Source organism: Aulonocara sp. 'chitande type north' Nkhata Bay, linkage group LG3 (genome assembly GCF_057382095.1).
Source record: "Aulonocara sp. 'chitande type north' Nkhata Bay isolate Kocher_YH1m ecotype deep benthic linkage group LG3, A_spYH_male_GT1.1, whole genome shotgun sequence".
Lineage (NCBI taxonomy): Eukaryota > Metazoa > Chordata > Actinopteri > Cichliformes > Cichlidae > Aulonocara > Aulonocara sp. 'chitande type north' Nkhata Bay.
Genome location: NC_141346.1, coordinates 11,688,612 through 11,702,907, shown reverse-complemented (window position 1 = coordinate 11,702,907; position 14,296 = coordinate 11,688,612). Strand labels below are relative to the sequence as shown.

The 14,296-nt window shown below is 46.1% G+C and overlaps 1 protein-coding gene across 1 annotated transcript; it reads right to left on the bottom strand.

Moving 5' to 3' along the window:
- Window positions 1–1,941: 1,941 nt before the first annotated feature.
- LOC147333965 (CD226 antigen-like) lies at window positions 1,942–12,912 on the bottom strand. The gene is made up of 4 exons (XM_086286634.1): window positions 12,732–12,912; window positions 11,899–12,228; window positions 4,002–4,334; window positions 1,942–2,265 (listed from the first exon to the last, which is right to left on the bottom strand). Exons 1-4 carry the CDS (start codon window positions 12,910–12,912, stop codon window positions 2,234–2,236), a joined length of 876 nt encoding a protein of 291 aa, XP_086142760.1. The 3' UTR covers window positions 1,942–2,233.
- Window positions 12,913–14,296: the final 1,384 nt, after the last annotated feature.

Below are 14,296 nucleotides of genomic sequence, written 5' to 3'. Positions count from 1 at the left end.
CTTTGGGGTCCATAGGGACTAGTAAAGCGCTATAGAAATTCAGACCATTTACCGTTTATGTAAACACCAAACAAAGTCCTGCACACAGTGAGTTTAGTGCACTGGGTGTGTTATCTGTTAGTAATCGTGTTGAACATTATAAAAGTGTCACAAAAGGTTGATTCTGTTTATCTGGACGCATTCAATTGGAGAAATGCTTTGTCACTCTTCCAAGTGATTTCTTCAGTTCCATTCGATTCCTTCTTGTGGGACATGCATGGAACAATTCACCCAGGAGGCATCCTCGTCAGATGCCCAAACCACCTCAACTGGTTTCTTTCGATGTGAAGGAGCAGCAGCTCTACCCTGAGCCCCTCCAATAGCCAAACTGCTCACCCTATCTCTAAGGCAGAGGCCAACCACTCTTTGGAGGAAGCCCATTTCTGCCACTTCTATCCACAATCTCAATCGCTATCCAAAAGAATAATGATCATTGATCAATGACCATTTAATCAGTGGCCATGTGTACCATTAACAGAGAGAGTTGTGGAATAGCTGCAATCACAGCATTGTAAAATCAACAAATCAGTTTATTTCTAAGCTCAGTTGATCTGACTGAGTGATCTGAGTGAGCTCAGCCTTCACTTTCTACAGGGAGATGTTGTTTTCAGGCACAGAAGTAAAGACATGTTTACCCACAGCATTGAGTTACAGAGGAAGACGTTGCTCTAAGGCACTTCAGAAACAGAGGTTTGTCTGTTATTGGAGGGACAAAAACAATGAAAAGAGAATTCAACAGGTACATGTAAATCTTTATTAACACTTACACACTTACATAGTGCTCATATTTCATTCAATCACAGAAGGAATTCACTGATTGTCATTGTCTTTAAAAAACAAACTCTTATAAGGCACACATGAACTGAGAAAAACCCCACAAACACCAAGAGGACGTTTCAAGAAGGCCACAGAGAGAAGAGTACAGAAGTGGAGCAGTTCAGTGATGTAGGTGGAGGCGTCACACCATCAGGCCATGAAAGTATGAACCATGATTTGAACCTGAAACAGTGCAGAAGCTCTAACAGTGGAGAGATGTTTGGAGTTAAAGCTTTGGTCAGACCAGAGATCAGAGCATCAGTTCATCACACTGTCCTCACTGCTGTAATATTAATGCCACACTGTTGTTCTTTCATGTGCTGATGTGATGCACTCATGTTTACATGTTAGTGTTACTGACCATTAAGTTCTGTAGGAACCACACATTCACACACAGCATACACGGATAAATAAAAAACACCCGTTGATGTCTTTGGACTGTGGGAGGAAGTCAGAGACCCAGAATCCACTTCAGGAGATACATGTATGACCTTTGTTCCTCATGCGCTCCATGTGTTACTTTACTAATTCACAGGAGGAGTCTGTTTCTGTGGGCAACAGGATGACTGTGACCTCCGACACTGCTGTCTCATTACAAATCCACACAAACATGATGTGTATATTTATACATTATGAGTGGCAATTTTCCCTAAAATCACAATGTTTCTAACTTGAGCCAAACTGGTGGATCTGAAAATCCATCTAAACAAATGAGTCAAACTTCACCCAAAAGAGCATCAGTGTACAAAAGTTTGCATCATCTATACAACAGTATAAAATGTGACAATATGTTTCATATTTTTGAGTCTCATGGGTCTGTTTATGAAAAGTAATCAGGTCTCAACCCAGCAAAGTTGTTCAGGATGTTTTGCTGGTGTCAAAGGTCAAAGCAGTTTAAATCTGACCTGAACAGTGTGTCATGTTAAAGAAAAGTTGAAGAGGTTGTCAAACTTCTCAGTGCAGGATCAGAGAGAGACGTTAACAGTTTGTACAATCTGTTAAATTGGGTAAGATTGGTTTACAAACTAAAAACAATGTCAGCCAAAGAGATGATTTTTATACAAAGTGTTTTCCGGTGGACTGTACTTAAAGAAGAAAAAGTCACATGAAGCTAATAAACAATCACACCAACATAAAATAGTTAATTTGTCTAACCTGAAGCTCCAACACTCACTGACTCTGAGATCAGAAATTCATGTGTGTTTGTAACACAGTTTGACTTTGTGTCAGTAAATCTCATGAACAAGATGAATAAACTGTAGTTCAGAGTCACTGACAGCACAGACACACACTGTTGGTCCGAGTCTGAACATGATGATCATCAGAGTCGACTGCTGGATGTTCAGGAGAGTTTCTGTCTGTCCTCAGATCGTCCGACTCACAGTTCATCTCTGTGTCCTCCTGGCTGACCTGCAGGTGAGAAACAGCTGTGATGTGTCCTCTTCTAGTTCAGGAGATTAGATGAAAAAATCATTCATAATATTTATAAAGTGAGAAAATGTTAATGTTGATTTTTCTGCTTTTTATTTAAAAACATGATCTGACCAAAACTGCAGTCTGGAATCTTGCTTTCACCATAAAAAAAATCATATTTTTTTTCAAATACACAGGTCTAACAGCTGCTTCGGGGTCAGAGGTCATGTTGGGTTGATCCAGCTGTTCTTTATAATTTGACCTGTTTGGCTGCAGACTGTGAGAGCTCATTAAAACATGTCTGAGACTTTTGGAAGGTCAAATCCTCGACTCTCTGAAAACGTGTTTGTTTATTATGAGGCTGAAACATCTGAACCTGTGATTCAGTGACAACAGCTCTGTCACACCAAACACTGTGTACACAGTTTACTACTTTTATATACGAAGCACTTCAAACAGTGCAATATATCAATACCATGCAATATATAATACTATATACCAAACATCATACTTACAGTTTGATATAATTGTTCAAAACAACCAAACATCTAAAAATAAAACTGACTTTTTAGGTTTCTACACTGAATAAATATCCAAAAACATTTTGACTGGTTAAAATCACGTTTGCAGAAGATTTGGTGGTTTCCTGGTGTAGAGTTACTAGAGTTAGAATAGAGTTAATATTCCTTCTTTAATAATCCTTTGTTGTGCTCACTGCTTGTTTTATTCCTGTGTTTGATGATCAGAGTCTCTGTAAGTCATGAGTGTCGATGAACGATCAAATGAGAAACTCCAGGAAGTGCTGAGTGGACTGTGCCATGGGGGAAATATGATGTTGTTTATGTTTAATATTTATGCTGTTTAGCTTACATTTGAGTTATTCTGGATTTGATTAATTGACCTGTTAACATACACCAGGTCACCAGTGCATTACTTAAAGCTTTAGCAACATGCTAATTAAACATATGTTCAAGAAATAAAAAATATTAACTTCATCTGATCCAACATTCAGATTATTTTAAATGTGCGAGTCTGTAATCTCAGTGACTAACAGAGAACCTGAGTGTAAATGTGACCAGATGAAGTGTGAGGTTGTGAGAAAGTCTCTGACTGCATTCATAGATGTGTCCTTTCAGCTGCTCGCTCTGATCCAACCTTTGGTCTCTAAGAAGAGGCTTCAGGGAGACGTTTGCTACGTTGGACTGTAGGACCATCAGAAATGTGTGCAGTAACAAAACAGGCAGCACTGAAAGCAGCTCTAAGTGTTTGTGTTGTTCAATGATTTGTGCACAACAACAACAATGGGACCTCTTTCATCCATCAGTCACCATGTGGACATTTTTCTGACACACTTTGAAGCTGATGGACGTTTTGTGTCTGCACTAAGTACGTTTTCACCAGCTATGGCACCGGCAGGATTCACTTTCACAGACTCACAACCACCAGCTCCACCCCTCCCCTCCCCCTCCAGCTGTAGGCTTTATCATTGAGTTTCCCCACACATGTTTACAGACGAGTTAGAGAGCAAGAGAAGAAGAGACATAAATGTCTTTGTTTCTGCTCTAACCAAACAATGCTGCTCTACAACTCTAGACTACCAGCCACAAAGACAACAGCTGGAGAAACATCTGTCTGCCTCTGACATCCACCAGCTCATCCATACAACAAACACACATCAACAACCAGGAAGCAGCTTCACCTCTGATCACACACACTCAACTCTACTCACTCACCTGGAGGATCAACAACCAGTTTGATGAAGCTGTGTTTGAATGAGCGTGCTTCTACCATGAGGAAACGACACTCGTATGTTCCAGCATCATTAATCGTCACATCCTTCAGAATCAAAGACACGTCTCCATCCTTCATCTCTTTGTCCTGCAGATCCACCCGGTTCTTAAAAGATGGATGCTGGTCGTCTAGAATAATATCACAACCAACTCGGAAAAGAACATTTCCTGACTTCAGGTCAGCTCTCTCCCACTCTAGAGCGAAGATGTTGTTGTTTGGAGCTCGACATGTCAGAGTGACGTCCTGTCCAGACTCAGCTGTGATGGTTTTCTGATCTGAAAGATGAAACAACACAGAGCAGAGAGGTTAAAGGTCAAAGTACAACTGTTCTTCTACAGCAGCCAATCAGAAACACACAATAAAAGATTGTCTTCTGTTATTAGATGATGATCTTTGATTGTGTTTCTTCTTGTGTCCCTTCAGACAACACAGAGCAGAGAGGTTAAAGGTCAAAGTGCAATTATGATCAGAATGGTTGACTTTAAATATTTTGTTTATTTCCTTTGACATTTGAGTTTTATTTATTTTTTTCATTTTATTTTCAGTTACAGCAGCATGTTAATAGCAAAACTTTGAACATACAGTAGTTTGCTGTTCAGTTTTTACAATACCCCAAAAGATAACAGAAAGAAAACAAACAAACAAACTAAAGAAACCCCTACAAAACAAAAAACAAACAAACAACAACAACAAAAATAAAATGGATGGATGGTATCTGGTCATGACAATGTGGTCATTTTAAATGTTTCCATGTACATTAGAAAAGGCTGCCATGCCTCAAGAAATTTGGTGGTTGAACCTACCAGTGTATATCTCATCTTTTCTAAATGCAAAAACTTCATGAGCTCTGCAAGCCTCTGTTCATGTGTGGGAGGAGCTTCCTGCTTCCATCTTAAAAGTATAAGGCGCCTTGCAATGAGTGAAGCAAAGAATTTGAATAGTATTTTGGCAAAGTGATGTTTTGAGGTATCACCCCAAAGATTAGAGCAGAGGGATCATAATTAACGTTATATATCTCTGAAAAGGTGTTAAATATACCCATATGGAAAAGAAATAGAAAAAACTTATAAGACTTGCATAAGATGTGGCCTACTTCATACAGTCAATCATATAAGGCTTATATGATTTACTCATGAAAGTGGCCACTTTCTCATTACTTTCTTATATTGTTTTAGTAAATATCCAAAACATACAAGTTTCATTTATGATTTTCAAGGGATCTTAATCTGTTTTCACTCTTGTATGCTTTTCATACAAGCTTCACACAAGACAGATACAAACTTTATAAGATTTATATGCATCTTTTCCGTATGGGTAGACACCCAATAGTTATGAAGATTGGGGCCAAAAACTATGAAGGAGTGAACCTGTTTCTGCTTTACATCTGTTACACAGGGGGTCAGCCCATGTCTGGCACATATAGAAGAAGAGTGTACCCTATGGAGAAAACATAGAGTTCATCTGTTAAAGTCATCCCAAGGTCTTTCTCCCACTGTGCTTTAAGGATGGAGAGAGAAGGAGATTGAAGATCTAATAATATAGCATACATTTCTTTAATCGCCCCTCTCTTATGAGTGTTTATATTAATAATTTTATCCAAAGAAGTTTCCTCAGGTACTTCTGGAAATGAAGGAAATCGACTCTTTACAAAGTGGTGAACTTGTAAATAGCGGAAAAAATGTTTGCGAGGAACATTAAACTGCTTCAGGAGCTGCGTGAATGAGAAAAATTCCATCTGCAAAAAGGTCTTTGATATTTCTAAGTCCATTACCTTCCCATATTTTAAAGGCAGAATCCATCATTGAGGGTGGGAACATATGATTTGAGCTGATAGTGTAACCCAAACCTTACATTGCACCCAGATTCTGAGCGAGTCATACAACAAAGGGTTACATTTATAGGTGTACAGTTCTAATGGGAGAGCTGAACTCAACAAAGCTGATAGGCACATTTTGCCACAATTGGATGAGTCAATTTGGAGCCAAGCTGGAGTCTCTGTGGTAAAATTACTGATCCAGCATATTTCGAATATTTGCTGCCCAATAATAAGACTGAAAAATTGGCAAGGCTAATCCACCCATTGGCCTAGTCCTCTGCATGAAATCTTTATGAATTCATGGACTTTTGCCGTTCCAAATAAATGCAGGGATATGCTTATTCAGTGTTATAAAGGCTCTGACATATACAGCAGGAGATCGTCAGCATATACGGATATTTTGTGCTCCTGGTCAGCTCTGAAGATGCCCTTAATGCAACTGTCAGCTGTCAGCTTGGCTTTAATCGCCAATGGTTCAATTGATAACGCAAAAGGAGAGGGGATAAGGGACATCCTTGTCTCGTACCACGGACAAGTGGGAAATAAGAAGAGAATAACAAATTTGTTCTAACACGTGCCATAGGTGAGGAGTCAAGTAACTGAATCCATGAAATGAAATTAGGGCCAAATCCAAATTTATTTAGAGTATAAAACAGATAATCCCACTCCACCCGTTCGAATGCTTTCTCAGCATTGTGTAATAAGGCAATTTAAGGGGCTGTAGTTGACTGTGATTCACTTTCTGTCACGATCTGGTACAGGGATTCAAACGCAGAGCGGTAAGGTATCTCCAAGGTGTGGTTTATTTACAGTGCAGTGCAATATATGTACAGTGAAGGGATCCAAAACTCCGGGGGGGAAATCACAGGGTAACTCGCTCACGTCTTCTTCTCTCACACTCACACACTTTCCCGCAGCAGGGAGGTCGCAGGTCCGGGGGGGGGGATCTGAAGCAGACGAGAAGGCAGGTCATCAACTAATCACAAGTCACGGATATGAAGCACAAGAGCTGTGAGAACACTAACGTTAGGGGTACAATCATCCAGCGACGAGAGGATCTGTGTTCCAGCCTCAAATAGTGCTCCCGGTGATGATGGGTTAGTGTTGTCAGGGTGATATTGTAGACCAGCTGACCATCCACGAGCCAGGGGGGCGGCGGGGCCCTGGAGGGAGGGCACAACGGGCTGGAGAGCACCGGCTTGACCTGAGACACATGAAAGACATTGTGAATGCGCATGTTGCGCGGCAGCTTGAGGCGGACAGACACAGGGTTCACAATGGCCTCAACGGGAAAAGGGCAAATAAACTGAGGAGACAGCTTCTTTGACTCAGTCCGTAGCGGCACAAAACGGGTAGCCAGCCATACTCGTTGACCGATGGTGTACACGGGGGCCGGTGTCCGGTGACGGTCAGCGAGGGTCTTGTTCCGCTCCTTAGTACGGAGCAGGGCAGCCTGAGTCGCCCGCCAGGCACGACGCCACCCGCGGAGGTGAGCCTGTACAGAAGGAACGGAGTGCTCACCTTCGATGGCCGGGAGCAAAGGTGGTTGATAGCCCAGGGACGCTTCGAAGGGAGACTTGCCCGTGGCGGAGGATGTGTGGCTGTTGTGGGCGTATTCGATCCATGGAAGCTGTTCACTCCAGGTCGATTGGTTGTGCGAAGTGACACAGCGGAGGGCAGCTTCCAGCTCCTGGTTGGCCCGCTCCGATTGCCCGTTACTCTGTGGATGGAAACCGGAAGACAGACTGACCTTGGCCCCCAGTGCGGAGCAGAACTCCCTCCAAACACGGGACGTGAATTGCGGCCCCCTATCCGAGACGATGTCCTCGGGGATCCCGTGAAGGGAGGTGAGGAGCCGGGCCGTCTCCAAGGCCGAGGGGAGCTTCGGGAGGGCGACGAAGTGTGCAGCTTTGGAGAAACGATCGATAATGGTAAGTATGGCGGTGTTACCAGCGGAGGGCGGCAGGCCCGTGACAAAGTCCAAAGAAACATGGGACCATGGTCGAGCTGGTGTAGGGAGAGGCTGCAGAAGACCCGGTGGAGGGCGGTTCGAAAGCTTATTCCGGGCGCAGGTCGAACAGGCGGCTACATACTCCTTGGCATCCCTAGTCATAGCAGGCCACCAGACGTAACGTCGGAGGAACGAGCAGGTGCGGAGGACCCCAGGATGGCATGAAAAGCGGGCGGTGTGAGCCCACTGGAGAACCTGAGAGCGGACGGCTGAAGGAACGAAGAGGCGACCAGGTGGACCAGTGCCAGGATCCGGTTCGGTCTCCTGCGCCTCTTGGATGAGCCCCTCGATCTCCCAGGAGATGGCTCCAATTACGCAGGCGGCCGGGAGGACAGGCTCAGGGTCCGAGTCCTCCCCAGTGATGGAGAATTGCCTGGACAGGGCGTCTGGCTTTACGTTCCGTGTTCCTGGCCTGTAGGTGATAGTGAAGTCAAAACGAGCGAAAAACAGTGCCCACCTGGCTTGCCGGGAATTGAGACGTCTAGCCGAGCGCAGGTACTCCAGATTCTTGTGATCCGTCCAGACGATGAATGGTTGTGCTGCTCCCTCCAACCAATGTCTCCACTCCTCCAGGGCCAGCTTGACGGCCAGAAGCTCCCGGTCCCCGATGTCATAGTTACACTCTGCTGGGGAGAGACGGCGAGAATAAAAGGCACACGGGTGCAGCTTACCGTCCAGCTGTTGAGACAGAACTGCCCCAACCCCGGAGTCCGATGCGTCCACTTCCACAACGAACTGCCGTGTAAGGTCCGGTTGCCAGAGTATGGGAGCGGTGGTGAACCTGTCCTTGAGCAGGGCGAAGGCTCGCTGAGCGGCAGAATCCCACTGGAAGGGAACCTTGGGAGAGGTGAGTTTAGTGAGAGGGAGAGCGATTCTGCTGAAATCACGAATGAACCGTCTGTAAAAGTTGGCGAATCCCAAAAAACGTTGCACTTGGCGGCGATCAGGAGGAGTAGGCCATTCCACCACAGCCCGCACTTTCTCCGGATCAGTCCGCAAGTCCCCCTTCTCGATAATGTGGCCCAGAAAACTCACTGACGCCACGTGGAAATCGCACTTCTCCCCCTTCACAAAGAGCCGGTTCTCCAGAAGGCGCAGCAGGACCTGCCGGACATGGACCTTGTGCTCCTCGAGTGTCTTAGAAAAGATCAAGATGTCATCCAAGTACACAAATACACAACGGTTAACAAAATCACGAAGGACATCATTAACCATCGCCTGAAACACTGCGGGGGCGTTAGTCAGCCCAAACGGCATCACGAGATACTCAAAGTGGCCCCGATGCGTATTGAACGCGGTCTTCCACTCATCCCCCTCCCTGATGCGCACCAGGTGGTAAGCGTTGCGCAGATCCAGCTTGGTAAAGACGGTCATGCCTAGAAGCAGTTCAAAGGCGGAGGAAAGCAACGGCAAAGGGTATTTGTTCTTAACAGTGATCTGATTAAGGCCCCGAAAGTCAATACACGGCCGCAGCGAACCATCCTTCTTATCCACGAAAAAAAACCCAGCCGCGACAGGGGAAGAGGAGGGGCGAATCAACCCTGCCGCCAGCGACTCCAAGATGTAACGCTCCATAGCATCCCTCTCAGGCCGGGAGAGGCTGTACAGGCGGCTAGACGGCAGCGGAGCTCCAGGAAGAAGATCGACGGCACAATCGTACAGGCGGTGCGGGGGAAGGGACCGCGCCCGATCCTTACAAAAAACATCCCGCAGATCATGATAAACCCGCGGAACCATCGAGAGGTCCGGGGCGTCCGACGGCGAGGCCGTGGGTGGGAGCGAAACGGGGGAAGCCGCAGCCCGGAGGCAGTTCATATGGCAGGCCACACTCCAACCTAGTACGGCACCCTTCTCCCAGTCGATATGCGGGTTGTGGAGGACAAGCCAGGGGTGACCCAGAACCAGCGGAGTGAGAGGAGCCTTAAACGAAAAAAAACAAATCCTTTCTGCGTGATTGCCAGAGAGAGATAATGAAAGGAATTCAGAAACATGAGTGATGTCAGGCAGGCGCTGGCCCGACAGTGCGTGAACGCGGAGGGGGCGTGACAGAGGCTCCAAGGCGATGTTCAGTTTGGCGGCGAGTGAGGTGTCAATAAAGTTCTGCTCAGCCCCAGAGTCAATGAGAACGGAGAGAGAATGAGAAACAGTCCGAACACGCAGAGTAGCCGGCAAAAGAAGCCTGGGGAGAGGGCTTTCACTCGACAGATCGCCCACCAGCACCCTCACGATCACTGGTGAGCGCGCCCTTTTGCCAGCGTTGGGCAGGAGGAGACAGAGTGGCCTTTACGGCTGCAATAAACGCACTCACCGGAGGCAAGACGGCGCTGGCGCTCCGCGGGCGACAGCCGTGAGCGCCCAAGCTGCATGGGCTCTTCCCCATCCCCGGTGTCGGCGTCACACGACCCATGGGCTGCAGTAGGGGTCCCACAAAAGTCCAGCGGGGCATGCCCCGAACGCGCGCGTGCGCTCCGATGTGCGCGCACCTGATCGTCCACCCGCATACACAAAACCAGAAGCGCATCCAGGGAGGAAGGCAGTTCACGGAGCATTAGTTCATTCTTTATTTCCTCATTAATATTAGTGAGCAATGCACTTTTAAGGGCCTCTTCCCCCCATTTCGCCTGTTCAGCCAAGGTAGAAAAGTCAATAGATAAATCAGCCATGCTGCGTTTACCTTGTTTAAGCGCAAGCAAGCGCTGGCCGGCGGTGGCAGTTGTGGCTTTCCTGTCAAACACACCTTTAAACTTAGTAAGAAAGTCAGAAAAGGTGATGTCCGGCTCCGCCTGAAGCGCAGCTTGAGCCCAGGTTAGAGCACGGTCCTGGAGTAACTGGACGATATAAGCGATTTTCGCACCATCAGTAGAAAAGGTTTGCGGTTGCTGGCGAAACTGAAGGGCACACTGAGTGAGAAAACCAGCACATTTATCAATCTCTCCCGTGAAAGCCCTGGGAGTAGGGAGGAATCTGTCAACGTGAACAGGTGGCGCGACACTTACAGCTGGAACTGGCGCCTCCAACGGAGGAGCGGCGACCAGAGGAGCGGCCGGTAGCGGTGTTAGCCGAGCCACGGCCTGTGTGAGGTTCGCGAGCTCTGCTCGAAGGTGAATGAACATCTGCTCGTGGCGTGCCAGCATCGCGGCCAAAGTGGCGAGGGTGGGAGTCGAGACCGCTGGATCTGCTGAATCCATTTCCGTGGCTGGATGATTCTGTCACGATCTGGTACAGGGATTCAAACGCAGAGCGGTAAGGTATCTCCAAGGTGTGGTTTATTTACAGTGCAGTGCAATATATGTACAGTGAAGGGATCCAAAACTCCGGGGGGGAAATCACAGGGTAACTCGCTCACGTCTTCTTCTCTCACACTCACACACTTTCCCGCAGCAGGGAGGTCGCAGGTCCGGGGGGGGGGGATCTGAAGCAGACGAGAAGGCAGGTCATCAACTAATCACAAGTCACGGATATGAAGCACAAGAGCTGTGAGAACACTAACGTTAGGGGTACAATCATCCAGCGACGAGAGGATCTGTGTTCCAGCCTCAAATAGTGCTCCCGGTGATGATGGGTTAGTGTTGTCAGGTGTGTGTGTGGGCCAAGGGCGGGAGCCCACAGTGAGCTCCGCCCAGGCAGAGAGGGAGAAAACAGCAACAGCAATTGTAGCCTTGTGGGGCCGACCGGGCAGGCACGGAGACCATGACACTTTCACAGACTCACCACCAGCTTCACCCCTCCCCTCCCCCTCCAGCTGTAGGCTTTAACATTGAGTTTCCCCACACATGTTTACAGACGAGTTAGAGAGCAAGAGAAGAAGAGACGGATTCATAAATGTCTTTGTTTCTGCTCTAACCAAACAATGCTGCTCTACAACTCTAGACTACCAGCCACAAAGACAACAGCTGGAGAAACATCTGTCTACCTCTGACATCCACCAGCTCATCCATACAACAAACACACATCAACAACCAGGAAGCAGCTTCACCTCTGATCACACACACACTCAACTCTACTCACTCACCTGTAACAATCAGGTTGAGGCTGCTGATGGACTTCCATGAGCGAGTTTCTTCCATGAAGAAACGACACTCGTATGCTCCAGCGTCATGAACTGTCACATCCTTCAGAATCAAAGACACGTCTCCATCCTTCATCTGTCTGTCCTGCAGATCCACCCGGTTCTTAAAAGATGGATGCTGGTGTGTTGAATCAGGGAGACCATCCTGGTACAAAAGCACATAATCATCTCCCAGGTCAAATCTCTCCCACTTTATTACTCTAATGTTGTTGTTTGGAGCTCGACATGTCAGAGTGACGTCCTGTCCAGACTCAGCTGTGATGGTTTTCTGCTCTGAAAGAGGAAACAACACTTTGACATTTGAGTTTTTAGTCATGTTGGATTTAATGAACCTCTGAACATCCAGCAGGTCACCAGTGACCCACTGAGGGGGAATTTTAGCCTCATGCTAAACATGCAAAGTGTCAGAAACTACAAGATGTTAGCTTCCACAGAACAACAACATGTGCTGATAATAAGTGAACATAATGTGTGAGAGAAAGCAGCCTCTCATTATAAGACACTGTGAGTCTCTGCATGCTGCCTTTATGGAGCTACAGCTGTTTGTATACACTGAACAAGAAGCTTTGTAGCTGCATACTGACTCCTGACACTACAACACATCACACTGACACACACATTACACTTCTTTGTCTCTGTCACAGCTGGATTACAGATGTTAAGTGTCCACCCAGCCTGGTGTCTCCTTCACACACAGACAAACTGAATCCAGATGAAAATAATCCTCCTGTACTTCTTGTTATCTCAGAGAGAACCTCAGTTTAGTTCAATCTCACCTGCAGAGACGAAGACAAGGACAAACAGCAAAGTGCAGCAGAGCAGCGCAGTGCCAGCAGCCATCTCTGTGTCAGTATTTGTGCTGATCCGACTCTTAGTTTGTAATAAAGCTGAAAGTCTGCTTTGAAGAACAGATCTGACTTTCAGCAGCTCACTCTTACCCTGTAGTTTGTGGTTCATTTAAGAGCCTTGGAAACCTTGGCTGTTTAGTTGAATCAACAGGTATTATCAGGCTGACGTCAGCATGATGTCATAAACACACGATAAAACATCAGAGTTTTAGTACAGCCTCTTGTTCTCTCCTGTAGTCTGAGTGTAGCCATTATAACAGTGAGACGGCACTGCCACCATGAGGTCAAACTGGAGCATTGCAGGTAATAATTCTCATCCTGAACACTGTTGGAACATCAGACCTCCTCACGCTTTGAACTCATTGTGATTCTAAATATTTCTAGTTTCACTTTGACCCCAACCCTAACCCTGAAATGGGCTGTACAGCTTTTATACTTTGACAATGACAAAATATTATTATCTTCTCCCAAATCCAACGTGGCAGTCTGCTGCGAATCCTCCCCGTCCACATCCGACCTCCCCTGGTATCTGCTCCTCCTGGAATCAGAAACACATGGACACAAAAACACATCCTGCCTTGATTATCTAATGTTATCCTTCAGCTTATTCTAAGGCCCAGTTCAGGACGTCATGTTTGGACTTCCTGACCCAGAGACTTATAGAAAACAATTATCAGTGTATGTGTAAAAATCCTCTGCACTCTGCGTGTACCTGCAATATTTCAGATCCAGACAATATCGCTGAATGAATCTGTTAACTCTGAAAACACAGAGTCAACTCATTTATGAGCACATTTGCATTATGTATATATTCATTTAATAAAACAGCTTTATTTAATTTTTTTTAGAAACAATTTATAATTTTGCCTTTCACACCTATTTTCCGTGTGAACAAAAGAACGTTCAGCTGTTATCAGGTTCCTCTCCTGTCTCGGTTGTGGAGTGTATGTAGAGGACCCACGAACAGACATAGGCAGAGAGATGGAACTTGAAACCAAAAGCGAGCCTTTATTTGGCTGGTGACAGGAGAACTAAGAAACCTATGAACAACTATGACATACTGTGATAATATGAGGGCACTATGACACACACTATGACTCTGTGACTATGAGGACATGGGGGTGGGAACACAGACGAAGCAACAATGAACAAAGGGAGACAGAAGACTTACATACACATATGAGGTGATGGGGAAGTGGAGGCACCTGGGAAAAAAGCTGACACAAATGGACATAATGACATCACATGGGGAAGAGTAAAACTAAACACATTGGCTGTGTCCAAATCAATGACTGTAGAAAACATGGACGACGCGACAGCGCCTCCTCCCATTGTGCAAAAATGAAGCCAAACAACCTGCCTGCTGCACAGCTGGCTTATGGCACTAAGAGGCACATACCTCCCTCTAGTGGTCACATTAAGTTCAAACATGGAAAAAGTGTTGGCTACCTATAACATAGTCCTGGGATCACTTCCGGGCCATGTTTAATATG